Consider the following 15,696-nt stretch of genomic DNA (forward strand, 5'->3'; position numbering starts at 1 on the left):
AGGATGCCAGTGGTGAGTGATAAGGCCCTGAGGTAGGCTGGAGTGCTGGGGCTGAGATAAAGCTGGAAAGAGCAGCTGGGGCCTCTAGCAAGAGAACTTTAAGAGCCAGGCTGGTTGACTTTTAAATTTGGCCTGATAAGCAGGTCCTTGGACTGCAGATGAAAGGAGTGTCTGAGAGAGATTAATCTGATGGCCTTGGGCCATTGATGGTGATCTGTCTGGGAGCAGTGTGAAGACAGGAGTTCTGGAGGCTTTTGCAATAGAAATGTGGGCCCAGCATTTCAAACCAGAGTTTGAAACCCTTAATGAAACTCCACCTGCTAGTTGAATCCTGTCCATGACTTCCATGGAATTCATTTTTTCCTTAACCATAAGGAGTTGAAGCCATTATTTGTATATTGCAACAATCAGGGCTATACCGTGAACCGGAATCCAAAATGTACAGATATTCCTGAGACAGGATATAAAGATTTCACATAAATTTCAGGTTGGCAGAGGGCAAGTTTAGATCAGAATCCTCAGAGAGATGCATTCCCTCTTCTCCGTGGTAAGAGGTTTGCTTTACCACAGAGGTGGGTGAATAGCATACACAGGTAGGAACTAAGGGATTTCAGAGTGGTTTTGTTGCAGCGAAGTAACTGATTGGTTCAGGAAACCAAACAAAGGAAGAAATCCAAGATGGCACCAGGATTTAAGGTCTGAAGACTCCAAAGAAAGATGGTAGTATTCTTAGAAATGTGCCAGTTTATTGAGGGATGGCAAGATGGTGGCCTACATTTAGAACATTGAAAATAGGTGGCTTAGCTAGTCCCAGGAAAGACTGGTCAGGTTGGTCATGGAGGAGAGGCCAGCACATTGTGGTCTTTCCCAGCCTTTGCTAGGGCTCTAGAAATTTTGTCAACTGGCATATTTACTGCTTTGCCTGCTTTACTTTTGATGTATTTCCAATAAGTAAGATGCTTGCTATAGGGTTTTACTAGATGCCTTGTATAAAACTAAGGAAGTTGCTGTCCACTCCTGCTTTGCCAAGGTTTTGGGTTTTTTTTTGGTGGGGCATTTCAGACAGGGCCTTGCTAAGTTGCTGAGGCTCTCCTCAAACTTGCAGTCCTCCTGCCTCAGCCTTCTAAACTACTGGGATTACAGGCTTGTACCACCACACCTGGCCTGTAAATGGGTGTTGAATTTTATCAAATGCAAATGCCTTTCTGACTTCTGTTGATGTGATCATATGATTTTCCCCCTTTAATCTATTGGTGTAATGAATTATATTGATTTTTTTTTTCAAAATAGTAAGCCAACTAGGCATTTTGACATAAAGTCAACTTAATCACAACACATTAACCTTTTTTATATATTGCTAGGATCAGTTTGCTAATATCTTACTTAGGATTTTGCATCCATATTTTTAAGTGTAATTTTTCTTTTCATACACTCTTCTTTTTCAGTTTTGGAATCAATATTATATTAAAAATGAGAAGTGACTCCTCTTTTCATATCCTCGGAGTTTGTATAGGATTAAAATTACTTTGTTTTTTTTAGTACTGGGATTGAACTCAAGGTTCACTGAGCCACATCCTCAGCCCCTTTTTATATTTTATTTAGAGGCATGGTCTCACTGAGTTACATAGGGCCTCGCTAAATTGCTTAGGCTGGCCTTGAACTGGAGATCCTCCTGCCTCAGTCTCCTAGCCTCGGGATTACAGGTGTGTGCCACCGCACCTGGCTGAGATGACTTGTTTCTTGAATGTGTGGTAGTACTCTGCATGTTTGCTCTTAAAGGTTATCCCATCACGTGGGTGACAGAAGAGAAAGGAACTTGCTTGAAGAGTGAAAGTAGCTTAACAATAAGGAAAATATTTCACACATCATAAAAAGTCCAGAGGTAGATTTAGAATTGGTTAATCAGTAGCTCAAGAGTGTAATCAGGAAAGGGTATTCATTCTGGTAATTTTCAGATGTCAGCTTCTTCCATCAATGCAAGATGGTGTAGCTGCTTTAAGCATCACGGCACAATGGTTTCAAAGTGTAGTTTACAGGGCTGGGGATGTGGCTCAAGCTGTAGTGTGCTCACCTGGCATGCGTGCGGCCCGGGTTCGATCCTCAGCACCACATACAAACAAAGATGTGTATGCCGAAAACTAAAAAATAAATATTAAAAAAAAAAAAAAGTGTAGTTTACAGGCCAGGTGTGGTGGTACAAGCCTGTAATCCCAGTAGTTTAGAAGGCTGAGGCAGGAGGACTGCAAGTTTGAGGATAGCCTCAGCAACTTAGCAAGGCCCTGTCTGAAAATAAAAAATAAAAAGGGCTGGGGATGTGGCTCAGTGGTAAAGCACCCTTGGGTTCAATTCCTGGTACGCCCCCCCCCCCCCAAGTTGTGTAGGTTCCAGCTGGGGGTATACCTCAGTAGTAGAGTGCTTGCCCAGCAAGTGAGGCCCTGAGTTCAATTCCCAGTGCTGAGAAAGAGGCAGGGTAGAGAGGTAGGGGTGGGGAAGGAAGAAGGGAATAAAGAGGAGTGGATTCTATAAGCCCTGAGCTATCTGTCATTTGGGTGAGTTGCTTAAACTCCCTATGAAATGAGATTATGAGAGTACTTTACCTTAGAAGTTTGACATTAATTGGATAAAACACATATGAATTTTTAAAAAACTCTTAGAAGCCAGTGCCATGGCACACACAGTAATCCCAGCAGCTCAGGAGGCTGAGGCAGGAGGATAGTGAGTTCAAAACCAGCCTCAGCAAAAGCAAGGCACTAAGCAACTCAATGAGATCCTGTCTCTAAATAAAATAAAAAATAGGGCTGGGGATGTGTTCCGTGGCTGAGTACCCCTGAGTTCAATCCCTGGTAACACCCCCCTCCCCCAAAAAAACCCCCCACAACTCTTAGAATAGTGCCTGGCACATATTAGGCATTCAGTAAATACTAGCATATCTTAATCCATTCTCACACAAGGCAGACAAACAATGACAAGAAACTGTTTTTCTCTTGTGCCTCATTTTCTTCTTAATTTTTAATTTTGGTGGCAGGGTACCGGGGGTTGAACTCAGGGGCACTAGACCACTGAGCTACATGCCCAGCCCTATTTTGTATTTTATTTAGAGACAGGGTATCGCTGAGTTGCTTAGTGCCTTGCTTTTGCTGGCTTTGAACTGGAGATCCTCCTGCCTCAGCCTCCCAAGCCTCTGGGATTATAGGTGCCTGCCACCACGCTCTGGTTGTGTGCCCCATTCATAGATGCTCGGTGGCTGCCTTACCTTCACACTCTCTTGGTTAGGATTGTGGCAGGTGCCTATTCCTCAACTAGTCGTGGTTTTGTTATAACTTGGTTTGGAATATTATAGATTCAGCTTCCGAGTCAAGGGAGCGCCTGAACTCCTGTCCCCCAAATACAGCACACCTAATACAGCAACACGATCTGGGTTCTGTGCCCAGGGAAGAATCTGGGGTGGTGATGGTGGGGGTCTGTTATTCCCACAAGGAGGGGCAGAGCAGGAGCCCACCCCTGCTGGTTCTCTACGGGGCCCTTCTGTCTAGCTGTCAGGGTTCCTCAGCGCCTTTGAACACATATTATCTCCTCTGGTTCTAGAACCGCCCTCCCCCTGGCATTGTTATCCCCCTTTACAGACTGGAGACTGGTTCTAGGTGGGGGTGCTTGCCCAGTGGATGTGTGTGTTTGGGACTGAGCCAGGTCCTGGGGCTCAAGATCTTCAGACTGAAATTCTGTCCTTTTATCTCTCTTCTGTGAGTTCCCAGTTGTTTGTCTTTACCTGCCACCTCCACAGATGCCACTCCCATGTGCTCCTCTGCTGTCTACTTAATAATTAATTAATTAATCTATCTATCTTTTGGATTGAACCCAGGGGCACTTAACTGCTGAGCCACATCCCCAGCCTTTTACAAATATTTTATTTAGAGATAGGGTCTCACTGAGTTACTTAGGGCCTTGCTTTTGCTGAGGCTGGCTTTGAACTAGAGATCCTCCTGACTCAGCCTCCCAAGCAGCTGGGATTACAGGCGTGTGCCACTGCCCAGGCCCAGCTACTGAATATTTTAAATACAACCTTTTCATTAAATTAAAGAGAAACTTGGTAGAGTCCCAGGTTTAATGTCTGATAACACATACGCACACACATCATAATGAGCACAGAATATTTGTTCACACCTAGAACTTGGGCTCTGGCTCCCAACTGCCTGGGTCTGGGTCCAGTGCTGCCAGGCAGTACAGGCCATGGGTCTCTGTGGCGATGTCATGGCTCTTACCATCAGAGTGTAGCAGGCTCACTCCTAAGTGCCAGCACTGCAACCCTGTCTGCTTGTTCTAACTATCAAAGTCCATGGTGCCCTCCCACGGGGAGGCTGGAAGTGCCCAGGAATTGATCCTGCTCCACCCCCATCCCCAGCAGCCCTCAACCAATGGCTTCAGGAATTGGGGGACAAATATCCCAGGTCCCTACCCCTCGGCTAGGCATTCTAAGGCAAGCACTTTCCATAGATTCCCAGAATTCTGAGGCAGGACTGAGCTCCAGTTACTCACAGTGGAAATTTAGTAATGCAGTCTGTCCCTCCTGTCCCTTGCCAGCTCTGTTTCTCTTTGGAGGTTCCTGGAATCGCCTCTCAAGTAAATCACCTCTAAACCACATGGCTTCACTTGAATTTTTCAAGTGAAGTCTCCGGGCCTGCTTCTGGGGGAAGCCACTCGCTGGCTGGATGTCTGCCTTGGAGGATTGCCTCCCCTCTTTGTGCCTCTTACATGTCATCTTATCTGAGGTACGGGAAGCAGCTAAAAGCATAAAGCAAATGTGCTAAAACTCTCAGTGCCTGGCTAGAATAGTGGCTTAGCAAGGCCACTATTCTATTAAAATTACTACCTAAAATGTCTGCTATGTGCCCGGGGTTGTTATTATACATTGGGACATACCACTCAGGACTTTTTGGGGTGCCTCCCTCCTGCCTCTTCCTTCTTCCCACTTACTGAGTTCCTGCGGTCCCAGTTCTGCCACCATAGACTGTCTCGTGAGGTTCAGGTGACCAGGACCATCAATCCTACTCTTCTCAGTGCAGCATGCTCTTCCCATCTCACAGGAACTGCTCTGTCTACCTCTGGTGGGAGTTGCAGATGCCCAGGTGAAAGCCTTCTATCTTAATGGCATCTCAGATTCCTCCATGATGCGGATTATCAGGTCATCCACTTTAAGACCGGGAACTCATAAAAGGGAAACTTCTCATCTCTCACCTATGTCTTGCATGTCCCAGGACAGCCTAAATCCTGCCCAGGCCTGGGGAGGGTGCTTAAGGTGTGAGGATTATTAATAATCACAGCTACCTTTCAGCAGAGGTACTCACTACAGTCTGGTGCTATTGTAGGTGCTTTTCTCAGATTAATCCTCACCAGTACCATAGGAGATAGGTGCTTTTCCTGGGCCCATTTTGCAGATAAGAAGACCAAGACAAGGAAGAACTGGACTAGAATCATGCAAATAGCATAGCCAGGCACCAACCTAACTCCAGAGCTCACTTACCTGACCCATCTTGTGCCCTTGAACAAGGAAAGCTTCCTGGCTTAGAGTTTGAAGAGGCATCTCTCTCTGCCAGGTGTTTTTGGTTTTGATTTTGTTTTGGTGCTTGGGATTGAGGGGGCCCTTGACCACTGAGCCACATCCCCAGCTCTATTTTTTGTATTTGATTTAGAGACATGGTATTATTGAGTTGCTTAGCGCCTCACTGTTGCTGAGCTGGCTTTGAACTCGCAATCCTCCTGTCTCCACCTCCCGAGCCACTGGGATTATAGGCCTGTATCATTGTGCCTGGATCTGCCAGGTATTTTGCTAAAGCAGGTTGCCTTTCCTCACTGGAGACATGGAAGCTCCCCTTTACCCTCACCAGCAAAACAGAATCTAATAGAAGGATACAGCTAGAAAGCCTCTCTTATTTATTTTTTTTTAGGCGGGGTTGATGTTGCTCAAGTTGGCCTTGAACTCCTGGGTTCAAGCAATCCTCCAGCCTGAGCCTCCTGAGTAGCAGGGATCACAGGCATGTTCCACTGCACCTGGCTTTAGAAAGCCTCACTCGGAATCCTGATAGCCAGAAAGAAAAAGGAAAAACAAACGTGTATATGTAGGTTGCATTCTCATTTAATGAGTGAGTTGACACGTTCAGGCTGGTACTTGAGGTTTCTCTTCCCAAGCAACTTAGTGCTAGAGATTACAAACTGATTCCTGCCCCCTCAGACATAGTCCAGAGAGCAGTGCATGTGGCCTGTGGAGTTATTTATTTTTTTTAGTTGTGGACATTTCTCTGGAAAACAGGGAGCACATGGCAACATTCATTACCACGATATAGCAAAGGTCGAGCTAAGCAGCACCTCCTGACTTTGGATGGGACGCTGCTAGCTTCTGTGTCTGGTCCCACCCCTGCCTACTGGCTCCCTCACCACGCCTGAATTGCCATTTAGCACATGCCTTGTACCGGGTTTTCCTTACATGGCTTTTGTTTTATTCATTCATTCAAAAAAGATTCATCTTTGAGTCTGTCTGAAGCAGGTGCCATTGTGTGTTGGTGGGGCGGTAAGGAACATTCCAGACAGACAAAGCAGCCAGTGCAATGGGAGCACATCTGCCTACAGCAGAGTGTGGCCAGAGCCGAGGCAGGAAGGAGAGAGGAGGGGAACGGGGTGAAAGGTGCAGATCATGTCCTGTCTTTGGCACGCACTCCTAGTGCAGGAGACACCTCCAGGAGCTGCTGGGTTGAGACTAGACTGGAGGGGCAAGGCGGGTCAGGAAGACCCTCAGGAGGCTACTATTATAATCCAGGTGGGAAAAGATGTTATTTAGACTAGGGTGGTAGTAGTTAAACAGAGGAAAGAAAAGGGCTGGAGATGTATTTATAGAATCAAGCAGAAATGGGTAGCGGGTTGGATGCAGGAGACCAGTAAAGTCAAGGAAGAGTTGAGTTTGGACCAGAGAGGAGCAGAGAAGAAGCAAAGAGGGTGAATTTTGGAGAGGTTATTTTTTATTTTTTAAATTTTTAAGTGAAGGTAAATTTGCTCCATTCTTAAAATATCTTTATTTTATTTTTATGTGGTGTTGGGGATCGAACCCAGTGCCTCATGCATGCTAGGCAAGCACTCTACCACTGAGCCACAACCCCAGCCCTGGAGAGATTATTTTTAGTACCAGGGATTGAACCCAGGGACACTTAACTCCTGAGCCCCATCCCCAGCCCTTTTATGTATTTTCTTAAGAGATAGGGTCTCAATGAGTTGCTTACAGCTTCACTAAATTGCTGGGGCTGGTTTTGAACTTGTGATCCTCCTGCCTCAGGCTCCTAAACCACTGGGATTACATGCATGCATGACCAAACCTGGTCTCTGGCTAGGTTTTGAAAGTATCCTCTCTATGATCTGCAGGTGGAAGGGTATGGGATTTGAGAGAGAGAGGAGTCAAGAACTCCACTGTTTGGCTTTCTCAAGAAAGAAAGAATGGAGCTACCATTTTCTGAGGTGAGGCGTCTTCAGGAGGAGCAGGTTTGTTGGGGGCAAAGATTGGGATGTTGGCTTTGGAGACGTTGGGTTTAAAGTATTAGATTTATATGTGGAGGTGCCAAGAAGCCAGCATCCTATGTGAAACAGAAAATAGGTCAATTCACATGCCAGCTCTGATTTGGAACACTGTGTTGAGAAGACTTTCAGGGCTCATTCAGGCTCAACAGAAAGGCTTTTTTTTTTTTTTTTTGGTGCCAGGTGTGGTGTTTCACGTCTGTAATCCCAGTGACTCAGGAGCCTCAGGCAGGAGGATTGAAAGTTCAAGGCCAACCTCAGCTATTTATTGAGACCCTGTCTCAAAACAAAAAAGGGCTGGGAATATGGGTTCCCAGTACCAACAAAACAAAAGATGTTTCTTGACCGATGTCGAAGTGTATCTTGGGAGCTGGGCAGCAAGTCATGGTGCAATCTGAGTTTAAGACATTCTCAGACTGGGAAGAAACTGAAAATCATATTTGTATGTATTTTGTGTCTTTTAGGAGGGTGGGGGTACCAGGGATTGAACCCAGGGGAGCTTAACCCCTGAGCCACATTCCCAGTCCTTTTATTTTATTATTTTGAGATGATTTCTCACCAAGAGAAAGATGCCGAGGCTGGCTTTGAACTCTGGATCCTCCTGCCTCAGCCTCCTGAGCTGCTGGGATTACAGGTGTGTGCCACTCATTCTTTTAACATCTTGTAGTATGCTCTGTAGTATATGTAATGTGTTAGAGTAGCAAGTATGGACATTGTTTATAAAGTAAGTATTCTATAGATGTTGAAGGTTTACTTATAGGAATGGACAAGCAAAAAAATGTTCCAGATTACTGATGAGAAAATGTCCAACTATAACTGATGCTCAAAATAGATACCCTGGATAACTGTCAACACAGAAGTATCTCCTGAATCCACAAAGAAGAAACTAAATTATGTTCAGTTTAGTTTAATGCTTAATTTTTTTTTCACAATAAAACATACATTTAGGCACAACTTCATCTACATAATATCTTAGCAAAAATGTTTAACTTGCCCTGTGGCCTATCACCCCTCCTGCTTGCCTGGGCAGGACGAAACATTTAGAGTCAGGAAGGTGGCTCTTGGTGAATTCTGTCCAAGAGAGAACATGTAGACAGCCCGGGCTCTGTGCGGCGGGTTGTCTTCTTGAACTCACACAGTATTTCTGTGTTTGCTTCATTCATTCAATAAATACTTACTGTTTACTGTTGGGGGAAAAAAAAAAAGTTCAACTCAGCTAGTAAGGTAGCACATGCCTGAAATCCCAGCAACTCTGGAGACTGAGGCCGGAGGACTGAAATTTCAAGGCCACCTCAGCAGGTTAGTGAGGACTTAAGCAATTTAGTGGGATCCTATCTCAAAATTAAAAAAATAAAAAGGGCTGGGAATGTAGCTCACTGGTAAAGCTCTTCTGGGCCCCTGGGTTCAATCCCCAATATATTAAAAAAAAAAAACAGAAAAGAAAAAAGAAAAAAGTTTAATTTGTATCTAATCTGGAGAAAAAAAATAGACAAATCCAAATTAGAGCACATTGTTTCAAATACATGGCTTTTTTGGGTTTGTTTTGTACCACAGATTGAACCCAGAGGCACTTAACCTCTGAGCCACATCATTGAGTTGTAGGGTAAGGGCAGTTATTATCCAGATTGGAAAAAAGGGGAAACAGAGATTCAGTAATTTCCTCAAAGACATAAGGCGTACAGCCAGGTTTTGAACTGAATAAAGCCTGACTTCAGAGCCTTGTCCACCTCCCTGTTTTAGGGTTTCCCTACCCCAGCCCCAAGCTTGGCTTCGCTCTACCTATCATCTCAGTGGATTTGAAGGAAACTAAGCCACAGAATGTGGACTGTGGGGTGATGGGCCCCACCCATCACCTTGTTCCCCTTCTCAGTTCTCAGATGGGGACATTTCAATGTTGAAGAGGAGGAAGGAGAAAGCATTTTATCCTTCCTCCTGGGGCTTCTCCTCTGCCTGGTGTTATTCCATTTCTAGTCCTCCATTAATATGCTATTTTATTGAGTAACTTTTTTTTTTTTTTTTGGCAGAACCAGGGACTGAACTCAGGGCACTGTACCACTGAGTTATGTCCCCAGCCCTTTAAAAAATGTTAAATTTCAAGATAGGTTCTCACTTAATTGCGCAGGCAGGCTTTAAATTTACCACCCTCTTGGTCTCAGGCTGGGTGAGCACCACTGCTCCCAGTTTGAGTAACTTTTTTCTAACTGAATGTACCTGGGCAGAAGTTCCTTGCCCTATTGACCCTGGTCATTGCTTTGTATTATTATTATTATTTTTTTCAAATTTCCATTTAGGATAAAACAAGGGGAACTCCTATTCCTTTGAGGTGGAAGGACTGGGGAAATTCCCAAGCAGATAATCTACCTCCCAGGGACTCCTTTGCCCTGCTTCTGCTCCTGAACCCCCCTCCCTCCTTAGCTTGTGTCTGGCCTGCTCCTTGGCCCCAGGATGACCTGCTAGCTCTGGGCCTGTCTGTGCAAGCCAGGGGTGAAGCAGAAGTAACTTTGATAAAGCTCTATGCACTAGGAGCTCCCTTCTCCAGGATGCAAGTTCACACCCCAGCTTGGAGGACAAGACAATGTCCCTTCCTTAACTAATAAATCTGTATACACTCATGAAACAGCACCAGAGGTGATAGAATGATGTGGTTAAGAGCACAAACTCTCGAGCTAGACTGACTCCTGATTAAGCACGGCTTTAACACAAACTGTGTGACCTTGGATTGTTATTTAGCCACTCTTAGTGTTCGTTACCTTTCCTGTTAAAGAGGGAAAGGTAATCATCTTTGTCTCATGAAGTCGTTGTGAAGATGAAATTATTTAATACCTATCAGGTGTGCAGTCCCTGGAACTTATTAAGTATGCACAAAGGACTGTTACCATCCCTGGCGGTCACAGCAAGGTGCAAGGTCCTGCAGAGGAGACATAGGCATATACTGCCCACTCTGTCCTTAAGGAGTGATTGTATAGCACTTTAAAAAGCCTGCAGTTTGGGGGAGCTAAACAGACCTTCAGTGAGTTACTTTATCACATCACACCTGTTTTCTCTTTGGTGAGCAGTTTTCAGAGGGTGAGATGGTGGAGTGTAAACCCCTTGTTCAGGGACACATACTTGGATCCTCATTCCTGTGAGTTGTCTGTCCCTTTCCACAGCTTATGCTCTGGAAGGGCTGGCGGGAGGACCAGGAACAGTCACAGACTTCGAAGTGCAGGGCATGTTCAATGGGATGTGTGGGAGCATGGAGGCCAGACAGGCAGGTTCCTGTGGCCAGACCCTATTAGAAAGCTGTCTCGAGAAGTTAAACCTGAGCTGTCTCTAGGAAGAAAAATAAAGAAGCAGAGGGGAGAAGATACTTTAGGCAGATGAGGCAAGGTGGCCCGGGATGGAGGGATCTGGGGAGGCAGGGAGGACACTGAGAGGACCTCTGCTGGTTTTAGAGGTCTGCAGAGAAGGATATGCTGGTGCTTTCTCCTTCCCCATATCATTTTCTAATTGGAGTTCTACCTGCTCTCTAATTTACATCCCTCTTGGTGGAGTTGAAGGCCAAGTCTCTCTAGGAGTAGATGGCAATGAGAATGAGCAAATGACATGGATAGGTAATTCACATAAGAAATGTCTAGTGATATGCCAAAATAGATTTATTATTACTAATAAATCCCTTTCCATCTCTCTAGCTCACAGAACTGTTTCCTTTAAAAAAATCTTTTTTTTGCATGCTAGGAATTAAACCTGGGGACTTGGATATGCTAGGCAAATGTTCTATCACTGGGCTACATACCTAGCCCTATAGGCAGAGTTATTTTAAAAATTAGGTATCTAGTGTTGGTAAAGTAGGTTGGTTCAGTCTTCCAGCAGGAAAATTTGGTAATAAGAACTGTATCAAAAGCCTTAGAATGTTTCATAACCTTACATTGAGAAATTCCACTTCTAGAAATTAATTCACTTCTAGAAATAATCATGAGTGTGCACAAAGATATTACCACAAAAAGAGTTTTACAGTATTTTTTCTAATAGGGAAGAACTAGAATACAGATTTGGTAAAATATATGATGATACATTCACTCAATGACATACTATGTAGCCAGTAAAAATGATGTCATAGGCTATTTAATGACATGGAGAAGAGGTTAATGGTATATTTTCTTTAGTTTTAATTTATGATGATACTATTAAAATGTGATTATCCATATATTAGAAAAATAAACATTGATATTTTATCTCAGGATGGTGAAATATCTCAAGATGGTGAAATTGCAAGTGATTATTATTTTCCTGTGGGTCTCAGCCAATTTTTCATAGTTTTCTACAATACAAAAGAATATTTTTCATGATGTGAAAACTACAGTAAAATTCATTATGCTGGACACCGTAGCACATGCCTATGATTTCAGGGGCTTGGGGGTACAGGCAGGAGGACTGCAAATTCAAAGCCAGTCTCAGCAATTTAGTGAGGCCCCTAAGCAATTTAGCAAGATCCTGTTTCAAAATAAAAAAATAAAATGGACTGGGGATGTGGCTCAGTGGTTAAGCACCATATATATAATATATATATTTGTACTGGTTTCAATCCCCAATATATATATATATATATATATATATATATATACACACACACACATATCATATATAATATATTACATATATATAATATATATAAAAAAAGAACAATTCGTTGAGAAAAGGGTTCACATAGATAGAACTTCCCTCTTCTATATACATTGTCATTGCTCTAGCTACTTCTTTCATTGGTGTGTTCTAAGTTTGGGGGACCCTAGGAGAGGCAGGGATCCCCAAGGCCTCATCCACTGGGAACATTTCTGGGGGGGGGGGTCTGTCATCTGCCTCTTGGTCTGTGGAATCCAGCCTGGGGGGTGGGGAGAGACTATAAAGCAACACAGTTTGGGAGGTAAGAAGGAATGGCAACTGATAGGTCTTTAGATCTGAGCAAGAAACTTCTTCAGAGAGGATCTAGTTTCTCCTGCTCACATTTTCCCCAAATAGAAACTAAGGCTACATAACCAATTTAATGACAAGGTGATGTCTTGAACCCATCTTTCTGCCCTGTTTTATATATAACATGCTGATTTAGACCAAAGCTGCTCATATTTTAAAGTGCTCAAGCTACCTAAAACGCATATTCTGACTCAGCAGGTCAGAGTTGGGCTGAGAAACTGCCTTTCTAGCCAGCTCCCAGCGGATACCAATGGATACCAACGCTGCTAGTCTGGGAAATGTTTATGTAGCAGTGGTGAGTCTGGGTAGTGGTACACACCTGAAATCCCAGCTACTGGGGAGGCTGAGTCAGGAGGATGGTAAATTCCAGATCAGCCTGGGCAATTTAGTGATAACTATCTCAAAATAAAAAGGGATGGGGGATGTAGCTCAGTGGTAGGGCGCTTGCCTAGCAAGTGTGAGGCCCTGGGTTCAATCCCCAGTACTGAGTGGTGATGATGGGGAGTAGCAGTGGTGGAGGAAAAGATTCTGGATCAAGATCACTCACTTCTCAGTCCTCACTGTGCTGCAGACTAGCAATACAATTGTAGCTGTTACCATGCCTCAGTTTCCTCATCTGTAAAATAAGTATAATGCCTAGCAACGTTTTCATGAAAATTTAATAATTTATACACACCACGTGCTTTAGAACAGCATTCACTATAAACTATTACCACATTCTCTAGAGCCAGCCGCTGGTAAAGTAGGGTTTGACGAATGAATACAGGAATGAATGAATAACCTTCGGAGGAAAAGTTCTTTCCTGGGCGGCTAGAGTCAGAGACGCAAAATGGGAGGATCCATTGATGGGGGAAGAGGCCCACCCCCAGAAAGTTCTCTTCGTCCGATGGTCAGGAGGGCCCGAGTGCCCGGAAGCCGGCCGGCCTCAGCCGGGCGGACCAATGGGGCCGCGGGGAGGGAGGGCAGAGGGCCCCGCCAGCCCTTTCCGTCTGGGGCGCCGGCGGCCCCGCCCCTTGGAACGTTGCGACGTCCGAAGCATTCCACGGTTGCTACATCGTCGTGAGGGGCGGGGCGCCTGTCAGGGAAGCGGCGCGCGCGGGCGGCAGGCGGGTTGGGACTCCGCAGCACAGTGCCAGCGCCAGCTCCAGAGCCGCCCGCGCCCGGCGCTCTCCCGCCCGCCGCCTGTCTTCTGACTCGCGATCCCGCACTCCCGCTTTGCCGGTGCGCTGCCCGAGTATGGAGTTGCTGTGCTGTGAGGGCACCCGACACGCGCCCCGGGCCGGGCCAGACCCGCGGCTGCTGGGGGACCAGCGTGTCCTGCAGAGCTTGCTCCGCCTGGAGGAGCGCTACGTGCCCCGCGCCTCCTACTTCCAATGCGTGCAGAAGGAGATCAAGCCGCACATGCGGAAGATGCTGGCGTACTGGATGCTGGAGGTACGGCCGGGAGGGGTCCCTTCTCCCGCGCCGCCCCGGGCTCTGGACTGAGGCCGCCTTTATCGGGACATCATGGTCCTAACAATAATTTGCAAGATGCTCTGGTGGCCCAGACTCTCGGGGCCTGGCCTTTCCTGCGGGCACCCTAGCCAGCTGCCTTCGGGTATCCCCTTCCCCTCCCCAACTTTGATGGGCTCCTTCTGACTCTGCCACTTATTTGCACACTTAGCTTCTCTTTGGGCTGGGAAAGCAGGACAAGGGCCACTCTCTCCCCTCCAGCTTCCCTCAGCCTCCCTCCCCCGCCCGGTCTTCTCAGGAGAGCGTGGCTGGAAATCCCTGGGCTCTGCCGCCCCCGCTCCAGAGCTGGTTCCTGTGTCTGTCGCGGGGTTTTGGTGGGGAAGCCAGTGGGGGTGGCGCGCGCGCTGTTCCGGCGGACAGGGAAATGAAAAGTGCGGGAGACAGCGGCAGGAGTCTCCTCCCTTCCCCTTGGGTGTGTGCAGAGGGGGTGGTAATGAGGATAAGGTCCCAGCTCTCTGGCTAGCACGGGCGACCTTTCGGTCCCCCTTTTCCTCGTTGTAAGGGCGAGGAGTCTCTGGAATCCTTCGTAAGAAAGGGAGCCTCTGCTTTAACCCCGGTCCCCGGGGAGCGCGGAGGAGGCAACACAGAGGAAGTGTATGTGGCGGGGTGTCACCTTGGGGAGGGCGCATCCTCCTCGGTTATTGGTCCTTTTCACTCACTGTAAGTAGCTTTCCGTCTCTCCCGTTTTTGCTCCTCAGTGCACCTCCCTTCTGCACCCCCCCAATCCCTTCAACTGCTGTTTCCCAAGCTCCAGTCCCGAATGACTGTATGCCCTCCCCCAGGTGTGTGAGGAACAGCGCTGTGAGGAGGAAGTCTTCCCCCTGGCCATGAACTACCTGGATCGCTACCTGTCTTGTGTCCCCACCCGAAAGGCGCAGTTGCAGCTCCTGGGTGCGGTCTGCATGCTGCTGGCATCCAAGTTGCGTGAAACCACGCCCCTGACCATCGAAAAACTGTGCATCTACACCGACCACGCTGTGTCTCCCCACCAGATGCGGGTGCGTGTGGTCCCCCACCCCCATACTGTCTCTTTACTTCCCAGAAAAAGGAAAGCTAAGACCTCAGAGGCTTTCTCCCTCCCGGGAAGGGGGAGCAAGGCCAGCCAAGGCTTTTTTTGAAAAAGAACTGGAGCAGGACAAAGATGGCAGTGTGGTGTAATGGTCAGGGCTAGAGCTGCAGGTCTGCACTAAACACCTTTCTCCTCACCTCCAGGGGGTGCTACTCCTTCACGGTCTTTCCCCCAGATAGCAACAAGTCTAACTGTGCGTCTACACTGACCAGTAGGTACTTTCCCTCTGGGTTTATACAGCCACCATGAGTTATTTATTGGCAGCAGAAGGGCATGCCCGCACCCCCCCACACCGAAGTAGGGGAGTGGAATGTGCTTGGTGAGGGGGCGGGGGCTGCCTTGGTTGAGTCTTTATCCCCGTGTGGACTTTGTGATAGAAAAGCCTCCCAGAGCAGATTAAAGCCAGGCCCTGATTGCTCTAAGGAAATGCTGAGGTGTTTCATCCTACCGACTTTCCTTTCCCCTCTATCCCCAAAGACATTTCCTTCCTAATCCTCCCTTCCCTGTCCTCATTCTGAAAAACTGGAGCAGCTGCTTTGGGCTGTGGAAACGGTCATCTCTCTTTCCCCCTTAGCCAAAGGCTGGAGCTGAGGGACAGACAGGGAGCTGAG

The 15,696-nt window shown here is 46.7% G+C and overlaps 2 protein-coding genes across 4 annotated transcripts in view; both read left to right on the forward strand.

Moving 5' to 3' along the window:
- Positions 1–15,696, forward strand: part of Ccnd3 (cyclin D3) — a 90,045-nt gene that overhangs the window by 69,560 nt on the left and 4,789 nt on the right. The window contains exons 1-2 of one of the 3 annotated variants that reach the window (XM_046450702.2): positions 13,590–13,938; positions 14,799–15,014. The exons of 1 other annotated variant lie outside the window; for it this stretch is intronic. In XM_046450702.2, the coding sequence (XP_046306658.1) occupies positions 13,741–13,938; positions 14,799–15,014 (414 nt within the window). In that variant the 5' untranslated portion in view covers positions 13,590–13,740. Of the gene's footprint in view, positions 1–13,589; positions 13,939–14,798; positions 15,015–15,696 lie in introns of those variants that run through there. One more of the 3 variants, XM_046450704.2, reaches the window with a different exon arrangement.
- The window catches only part of Med20 (mediator complex subunit 20), a 172,175-nt gene that overhangs the window by 69,554 nt on the left and 86,925 nt on the right, over positions 1–15,696 (forward strand). The gene's annotated exons all lie outside the window — the stretch shown is intronic.

The sequence above is a fragment of the Marmota monax genome, unplaced genomic scaffold, assembly GCF_021218885.2.
Source record: "Marmota monax isolate L192 unplaced genomic scaffold, Marmota_monax_Labrador192_F-V1.1 WCK01_AAM20220418_F8-fsc00127, whole genome shotgun sequence".
In the NCBI taxonomy this organism is placed as follows: domain Eukaryota; kingdom Metazoa; phylum Chordata; class Mammalia; order Rodentia; family Sciuridae; genus Marmota; species Marmota monax.